Source organism: Onthophagus taurus, chromosome 6, assembly GCF_036711975.1.
Source record: "Onthophagus taurus isolate NC chromosome 6, IU_Otau_3.0, whole genome shotgun sequence".
Classification (NCBI taxonomy): Eukaryota; Metazoa; Arthropoda; class Insecta; order Coleoptera; family Scarabaeidae; genus Onthophagus; species Onthophagus taurus.
This window is the reverse complement of record NC_091971.1, coordinates 23,412,650-23,430,043: the sequence shown is the minus strand read 5'-3', so window position 1 is coordinate 23,430,043 and position 17,394 is coordinate 23,412,650. Positions and strand designations below refer to the sequence as shown.

The window sequence follows — 17,394 nt, the reverse complement described above, 5'->3', positions numbered from 1 at the left end:
TCAGTGTGATTATTAACTTTGTGACTATTAGAATTAAATTTTCGCAATTTGAACTTGCCTTGACTCAAAATACCTAAAATTTCCTGTTTCAATTGCAATACCTTTTGCTCAGTATTTGCACCCGTCAATAGATCATCCATATAAAAATCATGATCAATAGATCTAGTAGCGGATTTCTTTGCGGACACTTCAAACACTAACACTCTCAACTTAGTAATCGTGCTAGACATTTTAAGAACACAATGGTGTGGTACGTAATTTACTACTTCATTCGATGCATCCGATTTTCCTAATTCATCCGCTCCAACTTCAGACATGTGACCCAATGACTCGTAATCAGACATAAATTTAACGTACTCTTTCTTCAATTCTGATTTTTTTGCGAATTTGGTTTCCAATGAGATTAAACGTCGCTTTGCAATATCATAGGATTTGAGGATTGTCCTTCAATGGCAACGAAACTTGAAAACGACCATCCGTCTCTCTTTGATAAGTGTTACGAAAGTGAGTCTCAACCTCCAAGTCTTCAGGAGATAAATGGTTAACCTTCGGTGATTCCTCGATTTCCCAACATCTTTCTAAAGATTTCAATAATGGAGTATTCTCATTAATGGTTTTACGAGTGATCAGAAAACAAGAGTTACAATTCAACGAAAATGGGATATTCCCTGCTATTATCCAACCCAGTATTGTTTTTTGGAGTATGGGTCCTTCATTTCCATTCAATTTGATTTGTCCTACTGACAATAGTTCAAAGAAAACTGAAGCACCTAGCAAAATATCTACGCTGTTGGGTTTATGAAAATCAGGAGCAGCGAGTTGTAATTTTTCAGGAATTTGTAATCGCTCCTTATCAATTTTTTGTTGTGGTAACTTATCCGTAATTTTATCAATTATTAAAAATGACAATTTTTTGTTAAAATGCTTGTTTAATGAATAAATATCTGTCTGTGTTCTAGTAGTTGCATTAAAGTTCGATTGATTAACTCCGTTAATGGATGCTAAAACTTTAGTTTTTTGTAAATTCAATTTAGATGCAAGTTCAGTGGTAATAAAACTTGATTGGGAACAGGAGTCTACTAAAGCCCGACATCTGATTAAATTTCCCATTGCATTTTTTACCCATAATAGAGCTGAAGGCAATAAAACAGATTCATTGTTATTGTTCATCGTATGTGCAGAAACCACACTTGTCGTTGGAGGATTAGAAGAACGTGCAGTAGAAAAGTCACTTTTTTCAAAATACAACAAGGTATTATGAGCATTGTCACATTTCTTACAATTACCTAGTTTACAGTTTTCGTGTATATGACCGGGTTTAAGGCAATTGATGCAAAGTTTAAAATTCTTGACCTTTTCGAGGCGTTGTTTTGGCGTCAAATCCAAAAATGTTTTACATTGGTACAATGCATGGCTTTCGTCGCATAACCTACATTTCGGTTTATTTATAACGAGACAAGATACTGTGTTGGATTTGTTATCTTTTCTTTCTACTGATTCAAGAATCATGCACTGCGAAGACAAAAAGTCAAACAACTGTTTGAGGTCTGGTATTGCATTGGTTTTAATAGAACTTTCCCATGCTCGCTTAGTTTTTGTATCGATTTTATTTGAAATTAAGTGAATTAGTAAAGTGTCCCAATATTCCGTTGGTTGACCTAAAGTTCTTAACGATCTGATGTGTTTTTGAAAATGGTCAATTAATTTTCGTAAGTGTACGTGAGATTCGCGCTGAACTGCTGAATACTCAAATAATTCTCGAATGTGTGCTTGTACGATAATCCGTTTGTTTTCAAATCGGTGTTTTAAAAGCTGTATAGCTACGGTATAATTATTATCGGATGCCTCCAAAGAGTCTATAACGTAAGACGCTTCACCTTTTAGACACGATCTGAGATAATAAAACTTTTGTGTTTTGTTCAAATCATCGTTTTCATGGATTAATGCATTAAACGCATCGATAAACGGTAGCCATTTTTCATAATGACCGTTAAATTCTGGAAGGGTGATTTTTGGTAATTTGACATTTAATTTATTACTGGTTGAATTATCATTGCTACTAATTGGGGTAGAAATTCTAGGGGTATCCAATTGTGGGTTAAAACTATCGAGAATCTTACGAGCTTCTGTTATTAATTCGTAAAATCTATCTTCAAATACCTCTCTATCGCTTTCTTGTGTTGAATCAAGTGATTCGATTTTGATTTGAATGGATTCTTATTCGAGTAATAAATTAACAACGTTATCCAACCTAACCTTTAATTCGTCTGGTTTTCGGTTTGCTTGGTTGATTAAAAATGTTTCGAATCTCGTTATTTTTGATTTTATAAGAGTTCGTTTCTTGAGTAAATCTTCCATTGTGATGAAAGACTGATAAGGAAAGAAAGAAAAAGGACTGACCTTGACCGGCTCGAAAGCTGCGGCTATGGCGCCTAATGTTCGTTAAATGATGATGTAATAACCAATTTCTTCGGAAAACTGCTCCCGTATCCGGTTCGTAGGACCAAAATGAATGAGTTGCTGATCACAGTCCTTCCGCCCTAATTTTTAGTGATTATATTAACACTGAGAAAGTAAGAAATAACACAGCAAATTGTTATCAAGATATAAGAACATAAATAATCTAAAGTAAAGTAATAATAATTTGTAATAGACATAGATAACAATAATACTATTTATTCACAAAAAAAAACGGTTCTACATTATAAAAAATCAATAACAACTTTAATTTTATTTTACAATAAAAAAACCAGCTTAGAATAACAATTTTTACAAAACTATTTCACAATAAAAAACCATCATATACAGGTGTTTCGGTGACTCAGGGAACAAATGTAACCACATATACTAGAGTGAAAATGATGACGATTCATGTAAAAAAAATTAGTAAAAGTCCTCAAATTGCAAAGATACAGGCCATCAAAGTTATGACATTTTAACACATTTTTCTAAATATCTTAAACACTATTTATGGTAAAGCGTTGAAATTTGGTACAGCGTAAACTAACATCACGTAAAATCATTAGGCAATTTTTGAGTTGGATCGGTACGCGGGAATAATGCTATACAGGCTGTTCATAAAGTTTGTTTGCTCAGAACTTTTTTATCCTATCATTACCCTACATTTATTTTTGCATTTTCTAATAGTAAATTTAGTTTAGAAACTTTTATCACTCTTAGAGAATATTGATAAAAACCACCGTTTCCGTATTAAATGCAAAAATGTTAGGCTCCGAATTCAATAACACTAAAAAAAATAAATAAATAATTTGAATTAGCAATGACAAGTGAAAATCGAACTGAGCTGTCATAACTATTATGTATGCATCATGTCCAAGTGTAGATTTAGCTAAATCACATTTTTGATTTGTTTTAGTTGGTTTAATAAAAGAACTCAAAAACAATAAATTAAAAATCAACACTAACAGGAATAATAAAAAAAGTACATAAAATAACAAGACAAGTAATAAAAAATACTAAAGGATGTTCAAAAACTTAGATTTCTTTTTTTTAGTAATAGCACTATTGAAATCGGAACCCAACATTTTTGGATTTAACACGAAAACGGTGATTTTTATGAATATTATCTAAGAGTAATAAAAGTTTCTAAACTAAATTTACTATTAGAAACTGCAAAAATAAATGTAGGGTTATGAAAGAATAAAAAAGTTCTGAGCAAACAAACTTTAGGAACAGCCGGTAAGCATTGTTCCCGCGGACCGATCCAACTCATAAATTGCCTAACAATTTTACACGACATTGATTTATACTGTACCAAATTTCAGCGCTTTACTGTAAATAGTGTTTAAGATATTTGGAAAAATGTGTTAAAATTTCCTAACTTTGATGGCCTGTATCTTTGAAATTTGAACTTTTACTATTTTTTTTTACATGAATCGTCATCATTTTCACTCTAGTATATGTGGTTAAATTTATTCCCCGAGTCACCGAAACACCTGTATACAATATAATCAAGTGACGAATTCAGTAATGTTGTAAAATTAAATGCATGATTATTGTTGAAATATTAATCATTGACTGACGAAATTAAACCGATTTTTTTATCACTTTTATGAACCCAAGAGGTTCGAATCGCCACCTTAAAGAAAATACTAAAGAGACAAAAAAGTACCACTAAAGTATGTGCTTATAACCCATATTTTTTTATGTTAATATTACATAGCGTTAAAAAGTTCTTATAAAATAAATCAAGGGGATGGTGAATTGCATCCCCTTAGAGGCTGCTAGGGAAGTTTAAGGTATGGTTGAAAATAAGGTATCAGCCAGTAGTACATACATACAAAAATTCAAATTCTATGGTTTACTTATACTCGAAATAAAAGATAAAATGTAAATTTTTGGCTCAACTTTGACAGCTCATAGCTCGAAAACAAAAGAGTTGGGACCCTATGTTTATATAAAAAACTTGTGTTATTTTGGCAAGTACTACATCCTAGTAAAGCTTCCCGATTAAAAACTGATCCACCCTGTATATGGCGAAAAATCTGATTCCTGTGGAATTGGGTCGAAAATGTTTAATATTGTTGTAATACATTGTTAATGTTGAGTTAGGATCTAATACTGGTAAAAAAATTTGTGTTAACCAAAATTTAGGTAATAGAAACATTTGAATAAATAATTGAAAATAAAAATTAATTGTTTAAAAGTAAAAATGTTAAGTTATGAAAATAACACCAACTATAACAATATTAACATTTCGCAAAAAAAAAAAAAGAACACCAAATAATATCGAGAATAGGCATCGCGTAAGGCTAAACCAGAATATATTCCTCAATGAATAAAATATTTCAACGGTAGGATGACTAATTGTAAGCTGATATAAAAAAGCGTCGCTATGAATAACTGAATTGAACTCTCGACGACCTCTTTTAACCAACAGCGGAACTATACAAATTTTGTTTGCACTTTTGCGAACATCACGTGATTGAACCGCGACCTTAAACACTTTTTGGTGTCTAAGGCCTTTTATTACTGTATTAGATACTCATTGTTGAAGTATACATTTGGCTAGTTAAGAACAGAAGTGATCCAAGTAACATTTTTAAAATAACTGAGTTATGTCACTTTTTGAACTTCTCTTAGAGAGCACTCTTATCAACAAAGTTGTATTTGTGACATTTTTGCACTGTCCTAGAAATATAAAATGATTAGTGCAAATGTGATCTAAGTTACTTGAATGCTACTTGGATCCCTTCACTGTGGATTTTAACCTACATTAGTGCAGAAATAATCCATGTCGATTTATTTTTCATTCCTCTTTTGGTTTTGAAAAAAAATTTGAAATTAGTATTTACACGCAATTAATTTATAATTTTCTAATGTGGCATTTCAATGATTAATAATGACAAAATACATACAGAAGTAGAAAGCTTTGAAAATGAAAAATGTTTTAAATTAAGTGTAGGTATTGCAAATAGTTTGTCAATCAAACACTGAAATTTTAATGGCATTTAAAACATTTTTCATTTTCAAACTTTTTATGAGTAAATCTCATAATAGAAAATAATATATAAAATTACATAAAATTATTAATTTGAAAGTTTACAATTTTTTGTTAAAATAAATCATATCATACAATACGGCGTCTGTCAATGTTGCGTATCAATAATCATAACTGGTGGAACGAGCTAAAGCCTCTTACAAATTTATATTAAAGAAGTTTGTTCATTAAAATAACGTGGTAAAACTGGTGACGTCAAATCGTGTTGTTAATTGTGAAAATGTTTACGCAGTCTAAAAAATTAGTTAATTTAGCTTAAGCAAAACAAGCTGCTTTCGTTGAAAACTCAGATCGGCCTACTACGAGTATTGGTGCCTCAACAATTGGTGAATTTACCTTTAATTATCATATGCTGATAAAGAAACCTCTTTAGTGTCATGATTTAACCCTTTTCTTAAATTTATGTTGCAATTCTGCATCCACAACGAACTACAATCTGATAATATTGTGTAATACTTTTTGGTGAGTCTCATGGACGTTGTTCCTGATACTAAAATTGCAAAACTTGAATATCAATTTTCGAAATCACAACCAGATCCTTATAGTGATAGTAGTAAACCATATCGTTCATCACAAGAATCTGAATCCAAAGAAGAAAATATTGAAAATATATCTAAATATATTAATAACACATCGATCGACCACAAGTCAAAAAGGATCTTTATCAAGTTTACAAAATATGGGGCAATCAGAAGAAGTAGTGAGAACTCGTCAACGGAAAAATGAGAATATGTGGAAGAGAAATGTTATCAAGCAAAAACGAAACAAAGGTGAACAGTATGTCAATTATTCTGGGAAAACAGTACCAGTAAAACCTTTTACTTCTATTTTATGTACATGCAAAAGGAAGTGTAATGATCATGTTCCTATAAGAGTGCAAAAGATTATTCACTCTAAATTCTATACCATGGATTGGAATGGATAAACTGCATGGCTATGCACTACTGTTAAAATAAGTTTGCCTATGAGATGAAAAAACGCATCCCTAGAGGACCTAGTCATAAGCAACATACTCGAAGTTTCTTTTTCGGTGAGAATAAGGTTTGTAAGTCCTTTTTTCTTAAAGTTCTCCACATATCTAATAAAAGGTTAGATTATACTCTTATAAAAAAAGAGAGAGCCAGAAACAAACATGCCCATATCAGATCAGAGAGGTAAACAAGTGTCTGGAAATAAAATTTCAGACGACATCAAGGAATTTGTAAAGCAACACATTGAGAGTATTCCTCGTTATGTGAGCCACTATGGTGAAAGATCTAACCGCCAATATCTAGAACCAAGTTTGAAACTGCTGGTAAAGATCCTGTTAAAAAAAGCAACTACAGAAACATTTTTAACACCTATAATTTGCATTTTTACATTCCAAAAAAGGATACATGCAAAACATGTGATATATTTCGAATAGACATTCAACATGAACAACATATTCAGAAATGTTTACAGATTAAATCAAAGCAAAAGGAATATCATGCTTTAGCTGAAAGGGCCAGATCATTGATGAATTCATATAAACACAAAGTGACGACTCTTCATGCTTAATCACATTTGACTTACAGCGTACTCTTCCAACACCCTTTGTACAAACAGGTGAAGTTTATTATCTCAGACACACTTTAAAGTTTGGGACGCATCTCTATTTACCAGATGGTGAAAAGATTATCATGAACATGTGGTATGAAACAACCGCAGGCAGGGGGTCCCAAGAAATCATATCATGTCTTTACTACAACATCCTGCATCGAATTCCCAATAATATAACATCGGTCTATACATTCAGTGACTCGTGTACGGAACAAAATCGTAATTGGAACCTGTTTTTCTTTATGATTTATATGGTTAATATTGTAGAACACATATCAGAGATTACTGTTTGTTATCTTGTTAGCGGTCATTCTTTTCTGCCCAACGACTCTGACTTTTCAAATATTTCTAAAGCGCAAAGGAAGCAACAGTACATATACACTCCACAAGAATGGATAGACTTGATTCGTAATTGTAGGAAGAGAAAACCATTTATTGTGACGGATATGGTTGGGAAGTTCAAAGGGTTAAAAAACATAATGAACAAAACAGGTCGAAGTGTTAACGGGAATCGTATCCTAATTTCTAAAATGAGAAAAATAAAATTTTGCAAAGGAAATTACGATGTTTTAGACTTAGACAAACAAGGGAATAGAAATTAGTTTCTAAATACTCTAAAGTCTTTTGCCCCAAAAGAAACAACATGTAATAAGCCGCTTACCCACCAAAAAATGCAGGACTTAAAGAAAATGCTACACTATGTGAAACCCTGTCACCATAAGTTTTATTTAAACTTACCACACCTTAGTAGGAGAAACAGTGCAGCTGAAAATGAAGAGGACGATGTGCTTCCAAATGTAGAGGGTGAATAATTTGTCATTGCCAATTATTAATAAACTTATTTTCATTAAAAGCTGTTTTATTTTATTTCTGTAATAATTTTTTAATAAATGCAGAAGTGATCCAAGTTTATAAAAGTGTTATTTTACTTGTTCAATATTGGATATATCAAAAAGCTCTTCTAGTAAAGACTAAGTTGAGTTAGTACCCATCATAATTTAACATATTGTATCAAAAATATATTGCCTCAGTTTTAATAATCGTAAAAACACGTTTTGCTTATTATCTCAATAATAACAAAATGTTACTTGGATCACTTCTGTTCTTAACTAGCCATATATGTATTTTGTATGACGTCTGTCCAAAAACTTTTTTTTTACATATAAACAAACATTAAACATAATCAATTTATCAAAACAAGCTATACATATGATCACGGTGTGTTATACACCATTGGAAAGAGCAGAAAATATTCCATAACCTGAATATAGTTGTAGAGTTTTCTCCCTGTCAAATAGGAAAGTTATTAGTGTATGAAATATTTGCGTGTTTTCGTCGGTAGGGGCTTTTTCAGGAGCGTTTTTTTTTACAGACGCCGACAGATATTAGCGGATGAAAACTCGAAATAAGATAGTCCAAGGTCAGCTCTTTTCGAATGTGTAAACCGTTTGTTGAATTTCCATCTGATAACGGCCACACCAGGCCGTGAAGTTTGATAATTTTGAGGTAATTTGAATGCAGCGGGACGTTTCTTATTTTTTCTTGCTCAAATTATCAACATATCGCCGGACGAAAACTCGGTTTAAGATAGAGAACCGACCAAGCTTTCCAACCGTGTGCTTAGCTTTTCGCTATCTTTTTAGATAACGAAGATATGCGTCCGACAAATATGTGGAAATATAAGTTTGTTGCTGGTCGGTTTGTTGCTATCGTCTCGCCGGTTTAAAATTATTTATTCAGATTAAAGTGCAAATTAAAATCCCCAATTAATCCATCATAGCGAGGTTTTACTGTACTGTAAATTCAAAAATTAGTAATTTTTGACACATAATGTTAAAAAAGTTTTAAATTTTTCTATAATTACTTATTTTATTGTTAAAAAAAAAGACATAAAAAGGTTACCGGTAATTGTACAAGTGACGCATACAAATAACATGTAGATACGCATTTTCGTCGCGCGATATCGATGCTTCCTTCGTTAGCTAACGGGACAAAAACGAGTTTTATATTTGCCTTTCCCTTCCTACCTGCGCCAAAGTAAGTCATACACGCGAGAGAATCGAAAATATCCAGCTGTAAACATCGATCCTCGCCTTACGCAATTTAATAAAACGTTTCTAGAGAATGAACTGATGTGAGTAATAGTTTTATAAGTAGTATTATTTGAATCGTGGAAAACTAATAAATAAATGGCAAGCACTGACGACATAAAGTAAGTAACAGTATTATTTGTAGATGTAATTATTTACACCTTCTTTCACTATTTTATTGTCATATTTATTTGTAATCTTTTTTGTATGTATAATCTTAGATAACAAATGATAAGATCAATTTTTTTACAAAATTTGTTTCTTATTTAAATACGTTTCATATATTTTTTTTAGAGAATTTGCCGTCGTTGAATTTCCTGAAGAGGAAATCAATGGAACAATGCCATTGGCGATAATATCGAATGCTTGGTTGGTAGAGGAAAACATGGATATGATGTGTTGGTGGCCTTCATATATCAAGTCGGATTCAGAGCGTGAAAAATTGATTGTAAATAGGACACCGCTGGATAAATCCAAGTGCGATAAATGTTTAGTTAACGTCATTTATAGTTCAAGTAAAAAAACAAGAACTTTTTTTTTGGAATTTACATTATTTTTTTAGAAAATAAAGCATTTTATTTTTATTTTAGGTCACTACACGAATGCCCTTACAAAACTTAATTTTTTATCGAAACGTACAAACGTTCCACTTATTTAAACAAAGTAGAAAGTTACCTTGAACAACAAAAACCTTAGATTGGATTTATTCACCTTCACCAATTTGAAAAAATGACCTCAAGACGTCTTTTCAAAGATATTTTATGGGAAATAAAATAAATATTGTGATATTTATATTGTATATGTTTCATTTTTTGTATAAATAAAGTTTTTTGTGTGAAATTATCGAATATACAGGTTCCCATTGTGTATGGCATATAGTATAGTCTTGGTAAATACCTATCGACTTTATAACCAAACTTTTTATATAAAAGTTGTTTAACATTTTATTTTCTATAATAAGACAGCATTCAATTGTTTTTAGTTGTTTTCAGAAAGCAAATGAGTAATGAATAACACTTGAATTTTTTTAACCCCTTTTAATATGACTTTTGGCTAATGCAGGAAATTGCGTGTAATTAATGTAATTGTTCATTTGGCTTCAAAATGTATGTATGCAAAGTTTCATTTTCTTTATCTTTTAATATTTAGAAAAAAGGGCCTTGTAACGTAATTGTTTTATTCAATAGGTTCGTTCCAATCGCATATATCTATGTGGCAAACTAGTTTGCCACATAGATATATGTAATAGTGCCAGTAGCTACTGGCACTATTTCTCTGAAAATTTGCATACAGCGTTTATCCGAGGTGCTCGTTTCAGCTAAAATATTTTCAGTGTTCTCCAACTTCCGATTACACCGGAAATGGACCCCAACTTCGTTATTTTAAATGGAATGTATCCATTTTTATTGAATTTTCAAGATCCCCAATAAATTTTAATAGTAATATAATTTGATATAAGTCATCATATGTCTAGAGTGGATTATTAGAGTGGACCATTTATGGATTAATTCAGTTTTTTCGAAAATTATGGCAGATGCAACCATTCACAATAAAAGTAATTTTTCGAAATTACACTCGAGTCCGGCCAAATATTCTCAGGGTTTGCACAGAGAGGACCCATAGTTTACATAACCCTTGAAAAGTTTTTTAAAAAATTATACAGATTGGTCAGAAATTTTCCCCGAATTTCCCTATCTTGAAAAGTCGAAAACATAATTTTTTTAAATGGCAACCCTAATTTGGGGGTTGCTTTTCAAGTATTATGTAAGCTGTGGGTCATCTCTGTGCAAACATTGGGAATATTTGGCCAGGCTCGAGTGTAATTTCGAAAAATTATTTTTATTGTGAAGGGTTCTATCTGCCCAAATTTTCGAAATGACTGAAATAATTGAAAAATGGTGCACTCTAGACATATGATGACTTTATCAAATTGTATTAAAATTTGGCGGGGATCTGGAAAATTCAATAAAAATTGTTAAAATAACGAAGTTGGGGTCCATTTCCGGTATAACCGCAAGTTGGAGAAATCTGAAAATATTTTAGCTGAAACAAGTACTTCGGATAAACCCGTATGCAAATTTTCACAAAAATAGTGCCAGTAGTTTGCCATATACATATAAGACTCAGCTCGTCGTGACAGACCCTGTACATTTGGATTTGGATTATTCTCTACTCTTTTACATGTTTCTGCTGTTTTGCAAATTAATCAAAAAAGTGTAAAAACATGCATATTTTTATTTCATTTTTCTAGTAAGGTTTATTAAGTTTTTTTACATTTCTAATTAATGCTACTTTAGTTCATTATTGTTAAAAAAATGAGTAAATGGATTTCGTTTGAAATGGTAAATTGTGGTTGCAGCGCTAACTATCGGCGGGGTTGGATATAAAACGTACATAGAAATTTCAAACCGTTCAGGTGCATCTCCACTATGCCGATTGGCAATACCGATCGGCAAAGCCAATTGGCTTTGCTGAAATTTTAGTTAACGTCCTCACAACATAGAAAGTGAGTACGTGCCGGACTATTTACACCCGATTCTATTTGCGTTTATTTATCCCTGAAAATGAGTGATGAGGAAGACCAACTTTTATTAGCAGCTGCTGCTGCAATTATTGTTAGTGAATGTGTTGTTAAAAAACGCACGAAATTGAAGAGAAGATTTTGGATTCGACCAAGCCTTCGAAACAGAAATAAATATCGGGGAAGTGATTTAATAAAAGAATTAATATTGGACGACGCTGATAATATAAACTTAGAATATAGAAGTGATGTTGGATTCAGAAACTTTTTTCGAATGACGAGTTCGGATTTTGAAGATTTACTAAATATGATAGGACCCAAAATTACCAAGAACGATACAAAGTTTAGACAAGCCATGCCAGCTAGCGAACGTCTAGCAGTAACATTGCGATTTCTTGCTACAGGAGATTCTTACCACTCTCTTATGTATACTTTTAAAATTTCAAAGCAAGTTATTTCAAGAACTGTACCGGACGTTTGTGAAGCATTAATACATTCACTTCGAGATTATGTTAAGGTAAGAAATACAATGAGATTTTTTTATAATTTATTCATAAATAAAAAAAGACATTGTGTCCGAAATCAAATGCACTTCTGAAGGAGTAGTAGATGTGGTTGGAGGTCTTAAATTTGTTGAGTAGTTTGCATGAACCATTGGTTGGGGTTGTGGGTAATGATATTGTTGGGACCCAAAAAAAGGTTTGTCGTATTTTCCCATTTCCGCCTCAAAGAGAGTGTTAGTTATTATGTGTTGTACCATAAATCGAGCATGAGGGCATGGTAATTTCCTGACTTTGATGGCAACCTGCTCGCCAAATATTGCGAACTCATCTTTTTCCTGCTTCTTTGTGTTTAATGACCTTAAAATGTGAAGTGTTTCCTTAATCTGAAAGAAATTTTTCGTTACAGATGCCAAAAAATGAAAGAGATTGGGAGATTATAGCCCGAGAGTTCCAGGATAAATGGAACTTTCCACATTGTGTTGGTGCAATGGATGGGAAGCACATAACTCTACAAGCTCCTCTGAATAGTGGTTCCGATTTTTTTAACTACAAGTCATTCTTCAGCATTGTACTATTTGCAGTGGTTGCTGCAAATTACAACTTTATATATGCAAACGTTGGTTCTCAAGGAAGAATATCAGATGGTGGCGTATTTAATGCAACACATTTCAAGAAATGTCTTAAAGAGAGCACATTGAATCTGCCTTCAGCCCTAGTTTTACCGGGACGGCACGTGGAAGTTCCATTCGTCTTTGTTGGGGATGACGCTTTTCCACTATCATGTAATATTATGAAACTTTTTCCGGGATTACAAGACAAAGAATCTAAAACAAGGATTTTTAACTATCGATTAAGCAGGGCAAGAAGGGTTTCGGAAAACGCGTTTGGAATATTGAGTTCAGTTTTTCGAATACTAAGAAAACCTATATTATTACAACCGGAAACAGCAACGAAAATAACATTGACTTTAATACATTTACATAATTACTTAAGGAAAAATAGATCAAAAAATCTTTACAGCCCCAAAGAATGCTTTGATTTAGAATCTACGGATACTGGAGATATTACTCCAGGATTATGGAGACAAGATGTTGCGCATTTCCAAATGATGAGTATTCCAAAAATACCTCGAAGGAGCACAAATGCAGCACAAGCTGTGAGAAACGAGTTTAAGGAATATTTTAATTCACCGGAAGGAGATTTACCATTTCAGCGCAAGCACAACTAATAAATTATTTTGTACTCTATACACTTAGTAAATATAAAATTAACTTACCTCTGTATCTCTAGTTTTTTTTGGTTTATTTCTATCCCTAAGAAATTCCATACTTTTATAGGCAAACCATTTGCTTTTATAGGAAGAATCTGAACCAGCACCAGACTTATTACATTCATCTTCTTTTTTAATTTCTCTTGAAAAATGGCTCAATAAATTTTTAATTTTTCTTTCAACTTCAGTCCTTTCCACTCCAAATGAAACAGCAATTATGCATCATGCCTCTTATTTTTATTCTTATAATCTGCTGAATTGCAATCCCATAGATTTGTACGCTCGCGGTACATATCAATAAGAATTATTGTATCAGAATTGGTCCACTCCATGTTGATTTAAACTCTTAATGAATTGGTAAAAATGATGTGTCGGTGGTCAGTACGTACACACTACTCGCATCGGCCCGGTTTTCTTTGATAAAAACCGACAAGAGTCGGGTTCGAATCGGCATGCCGGTCTGCTGCAGTCTGCTGATCGGCAAGGCCGCATAGGATGTCCCCACCACTGCGGATTTGCCGGTCCGCATTGCCAATCGGCATAGTGGAGATGCACCTTTCCAACAGCGTTGACGAAATGTACGCGTACACGAACGTGTCCATGTACGAACATGCGCAGAAAAAAGTCCTGTACTAGTCGTGTACGCGTACACGACGCGTCAAATTTGTGCGGTTGAAACGAACCTATTATCTTTTATACAAAAAGAATGATACACGTTGTTCTAGTCTAGTCACTCTTAGGGTAGGCACACACGGTCATGTATTATTCATCGACAAAACAGTTTAGTTGGATTGGTTTGAAATCGCAATGCATTATCAATTTATAACCGACTAAACTGTTTAGTTGTTCATAAATCGTGTTGTATGCACACACATATCAATTTCGAAACAACTTGTATTTATATTGTATTGAATATTGAATAATACCTGGAAATAATTCAAATTTTTAAAATAATGTAATTGAATTACTTTAATATACAGTGATATCCGATTTGCTACCGCAGTTAATTATATACTACACTAAATACAGTGTGCTAATTAATTATCGTACCCGACGTCATCATTGCAAGTATGCAACCAATATCACAGTGCAATACGCAGCATACGCAAATCGTGTATTGCAATACCAATATTGTGATAATGGTTGCATACTTTCAATGATGACGTCGGGTACGATAATTAATTAACACACTGTATTTAGTGTAGTATATAATTAACTGCGGTAGTAAAACGGAAAATAATTTAACTTAATTTTTGATATAAATTCATTTATCATCAAATAATTGAGAGAAACTGAAGTAGTAATTGATTTATGTTATACTAGAGAAGACACTTCCACTCTCACTAAAGTTGCGCGCGCAACGTAAATTACTAAAGACCTCAACTAAACTATCGACTGTGTGTGCGCTTCAATATGAAGCTGTGGCATTATCGCAGTTGTACGATAGTTGCATAACTTTTTAATCATAAGTGCACATCAACTCCTTTTGATTAAAAAATCGAGTTGATCTTCAATGGGGTCATACACGATTTTTTTTTATTATATTTTCTGAAAGTTTATATAAAAATATAGTTACCGTTTTTTTTTTAATAATTTCGAACAAAATCATTGTTAAAAAAATTGTTGAAAATTTATATACCCATTTGCGCTTAAAATTTTTCAACGGCAGTATATTCTACTTAAAAACGTGTCTTAAGAAGGTATCAACCCCATTTCTCTAATTTCAAAAATAAACGAAATATGAGCATTTTTGAAATAACGAAAATTTGACTTTTTGGCTATAACTTAAAAACAAAAGAACATAGAGGTTTGGTTTTTGCGGGATTGGGTTAGTCTCAAAAAAAGAGACCGGGACATGGCACCTACTTTTTTCGTATCTCTTATAGTTTCTGAGATAGCCTATAATAACACCCAAATTTGCCCACCCTGTACATACATTAAACTTAATACATTTATGTCCATCGACTAAACTATCGGCCGACTAAAAATCGACAGTGTGTGCCTACGCTTAAAGTCCCTAGATTTACAAAGTACCGCGGTTTGATGCCATTTTGGCTCGAAAGTCAAGCGGGAAATTTAAAACTACAAACCAAAACATTACGCCAAATTTCCATTCTTTTTTTCTCGTGGTACTAAGAGTCGAAACTCCTTTTTACTGCCGTTTTTGCAACTCCAAAGGCAACAAGACGGCAATATTTTTGTAAATAAATGGTGAGATGCAGTGACAATCTGTCAAACCGCCATTTTGGCTCGAAAACAGGCTTCATGAACCGCGGTACTTTGTAAATCTAGGGACTTTAGTCACTCTCGACGTATTGCGACATCTATATTTTCTAACTATAACTAACTTACTACAGGCCTGGGATCAGTGTTGTTAAATACCCGGGTATATATTTTCAAAGGAAAATTCCCTGGATATATATATATATATATATATATATATATACCCGGGAGTATTTACCCAAGATAGGTATTTAGAGGTATTTATAAAATTTGATTTAAATTGAGTTGCTGGCAGTTTTGCAAGTAATTCAAGAATGCAGCATCTTGTTGTGTTTTGTTGGCCACTTTTTAAGCATGCCAGTAATATTTCTGCCAGTCCCAAGCCTGGTAAAATACGAGGAGAAGGTGGCCGGCGCACACTGGGGCAAAGAGCTTTAAAAGTTGGCATTAAATCAAATATAAGTTTTTTAGTAGAATTAGGTATGGAAACGTTTTATATATAAACTGTATATATGGTATTTAGTATATTTGAACGAAATACTGACCATTTTTAACAACAAAAAATTGTTCAAAAATTATATTCATCGCCAGAATGAGAAAACATGTCATTATCATCACCGCTTACAGTATCATCATCATCATTATCAGTGCTTCGAGTATCATCACTACTTGAAGTATCATCACCATCCCTTTCACCACTATCATCACTAAAGGTTTGCACAGTTGTGGGCTTTAATAATTCTAAGGCTTCCGAAGGCATAATTTTTAAATTCTTTTTAGGTAATTTTCGCTTACTGGAAATTACTGGATCCGAACTTATTAAAAAAAAGTTTAGAATATCCTCGTTAGTTTTTTCACGACTACATTTCCTGGACGAATACTCTCGATACCTCTTAAAGTCTTTATTACGCGCTTCTTGTGCCTCTACGGTTAGTTGCCCAATAGGAAGCAACGCGTGAGATATTATTTCTGGTCCATGTATTAAATATTTATGTAATGTGGGTGGCATGTTGTACCACGGATACTTTTCAACAAAACATTTAGCAGTGTTGTGCGTGAATATTCTAAATTTTTGTACGTCTATTTCATGTCCACTGGATACCACTATCATAATGACATGTAGTCTTTTTATTAATTCTATGTCAATCTGTGTAATGTCCACTGACACCTCTGCATGTTCAAAAAAACGTCTTGCGGTATTTCCGTCATTGGTGTTACCAAAGCCGGGTTTAGGTTTGGCAACTATTAAACCACAACGTTTTTTAAATTCAGCTTGTATGCGGACTTTGTTTTGAGCAACAATCTCTTTGTCGCTTCCTCTAGCTTGCCACTTTAGAATTGGTAACTTATAAGACAAATGTAGAAGACACTCAAACATCCGTATCCAGCCATGTAAAATAGATAAACCAAATTTTAAATTATCTTTGTTAATATCCCTAATAATCATTTCTTGGATGTTATTAAATTGCTTACTTGTTGCACCGCATACATAACATTTTTGGGTAGAAGTCGTGTTAGTAAGTGCGTTGCATACTTTACCGTCCACCATAGAAAATATTAAGTTATGTGAAACATCTATCAGCTTTCCTTCAATTAAACAACTACTGTTCTGTAATTGTTTAATTTCGTTATCTACTCTGCTTTTCTCTGCAACTGAAGTCTGTGTGGATTCCTTTACAAATTCA

General features: G+C 32.8%; 3 protein-coding genes across 4 annotated transcripts in view; 2 read left to right on the top strand and 1 right to left on the bottom strand.

Moving 5' to 3' along the window:
- LOC111415313 (SET domain-containing protein 4) overlaps positions 1-15,921 on the bottom strand; it is a 29,981-nt gene extending 14,060 nt beyond the window's left edge. Inside the window, exon 1 of the mRNA XM_071196533.1 lies at positions 13,493-15,921. Coding sequence (XP_071052634.1) covers positions 13,493-13,543 — 51 coding nt within the window. The 5' untranslated portion in view covers positions 13,544-15,921. The remainder of the gene's footprint in view (positions 1-13,492) is intronic.
- Positions 1-17,394, top strand: part of LOC139430264 (uncharacterized) — a 291,985-nt gene that overhangs the window by 94,045 nt on the left and 180,546 nt on the right. The window lies entirely within an intron of this gene.
- On the top strand, positions 8,850-10,032 carry LOC111415312 (uncharacterized). Of its 2 annotated transcripts, none has more exons than XM_023046928.2 (3): positions 8,850-9,314; positions 9,487-9,669; positions 9,783-10,032. In XM_023046928.2, the coding sequence occupies exons 1-3, from the start codon at positions 9,292-9,294 to the stop codon at positions 9,811-9,813; spliced, it is 237 nt and encodes a 78-aa protein (XP_022902696.1). In that variant the 5' UTR covers positions 8,850-9,291; the 3' UTR covers positions 9,814-10,032. The 2 variants fall into 2 exon arrangements, with proteins under 2 accessions (XP_022902696.1, XP_022902694.1); XM_023046926.2 differs by having other exon boundaries at positions 8,869-9,314; positions 9,487-9,707.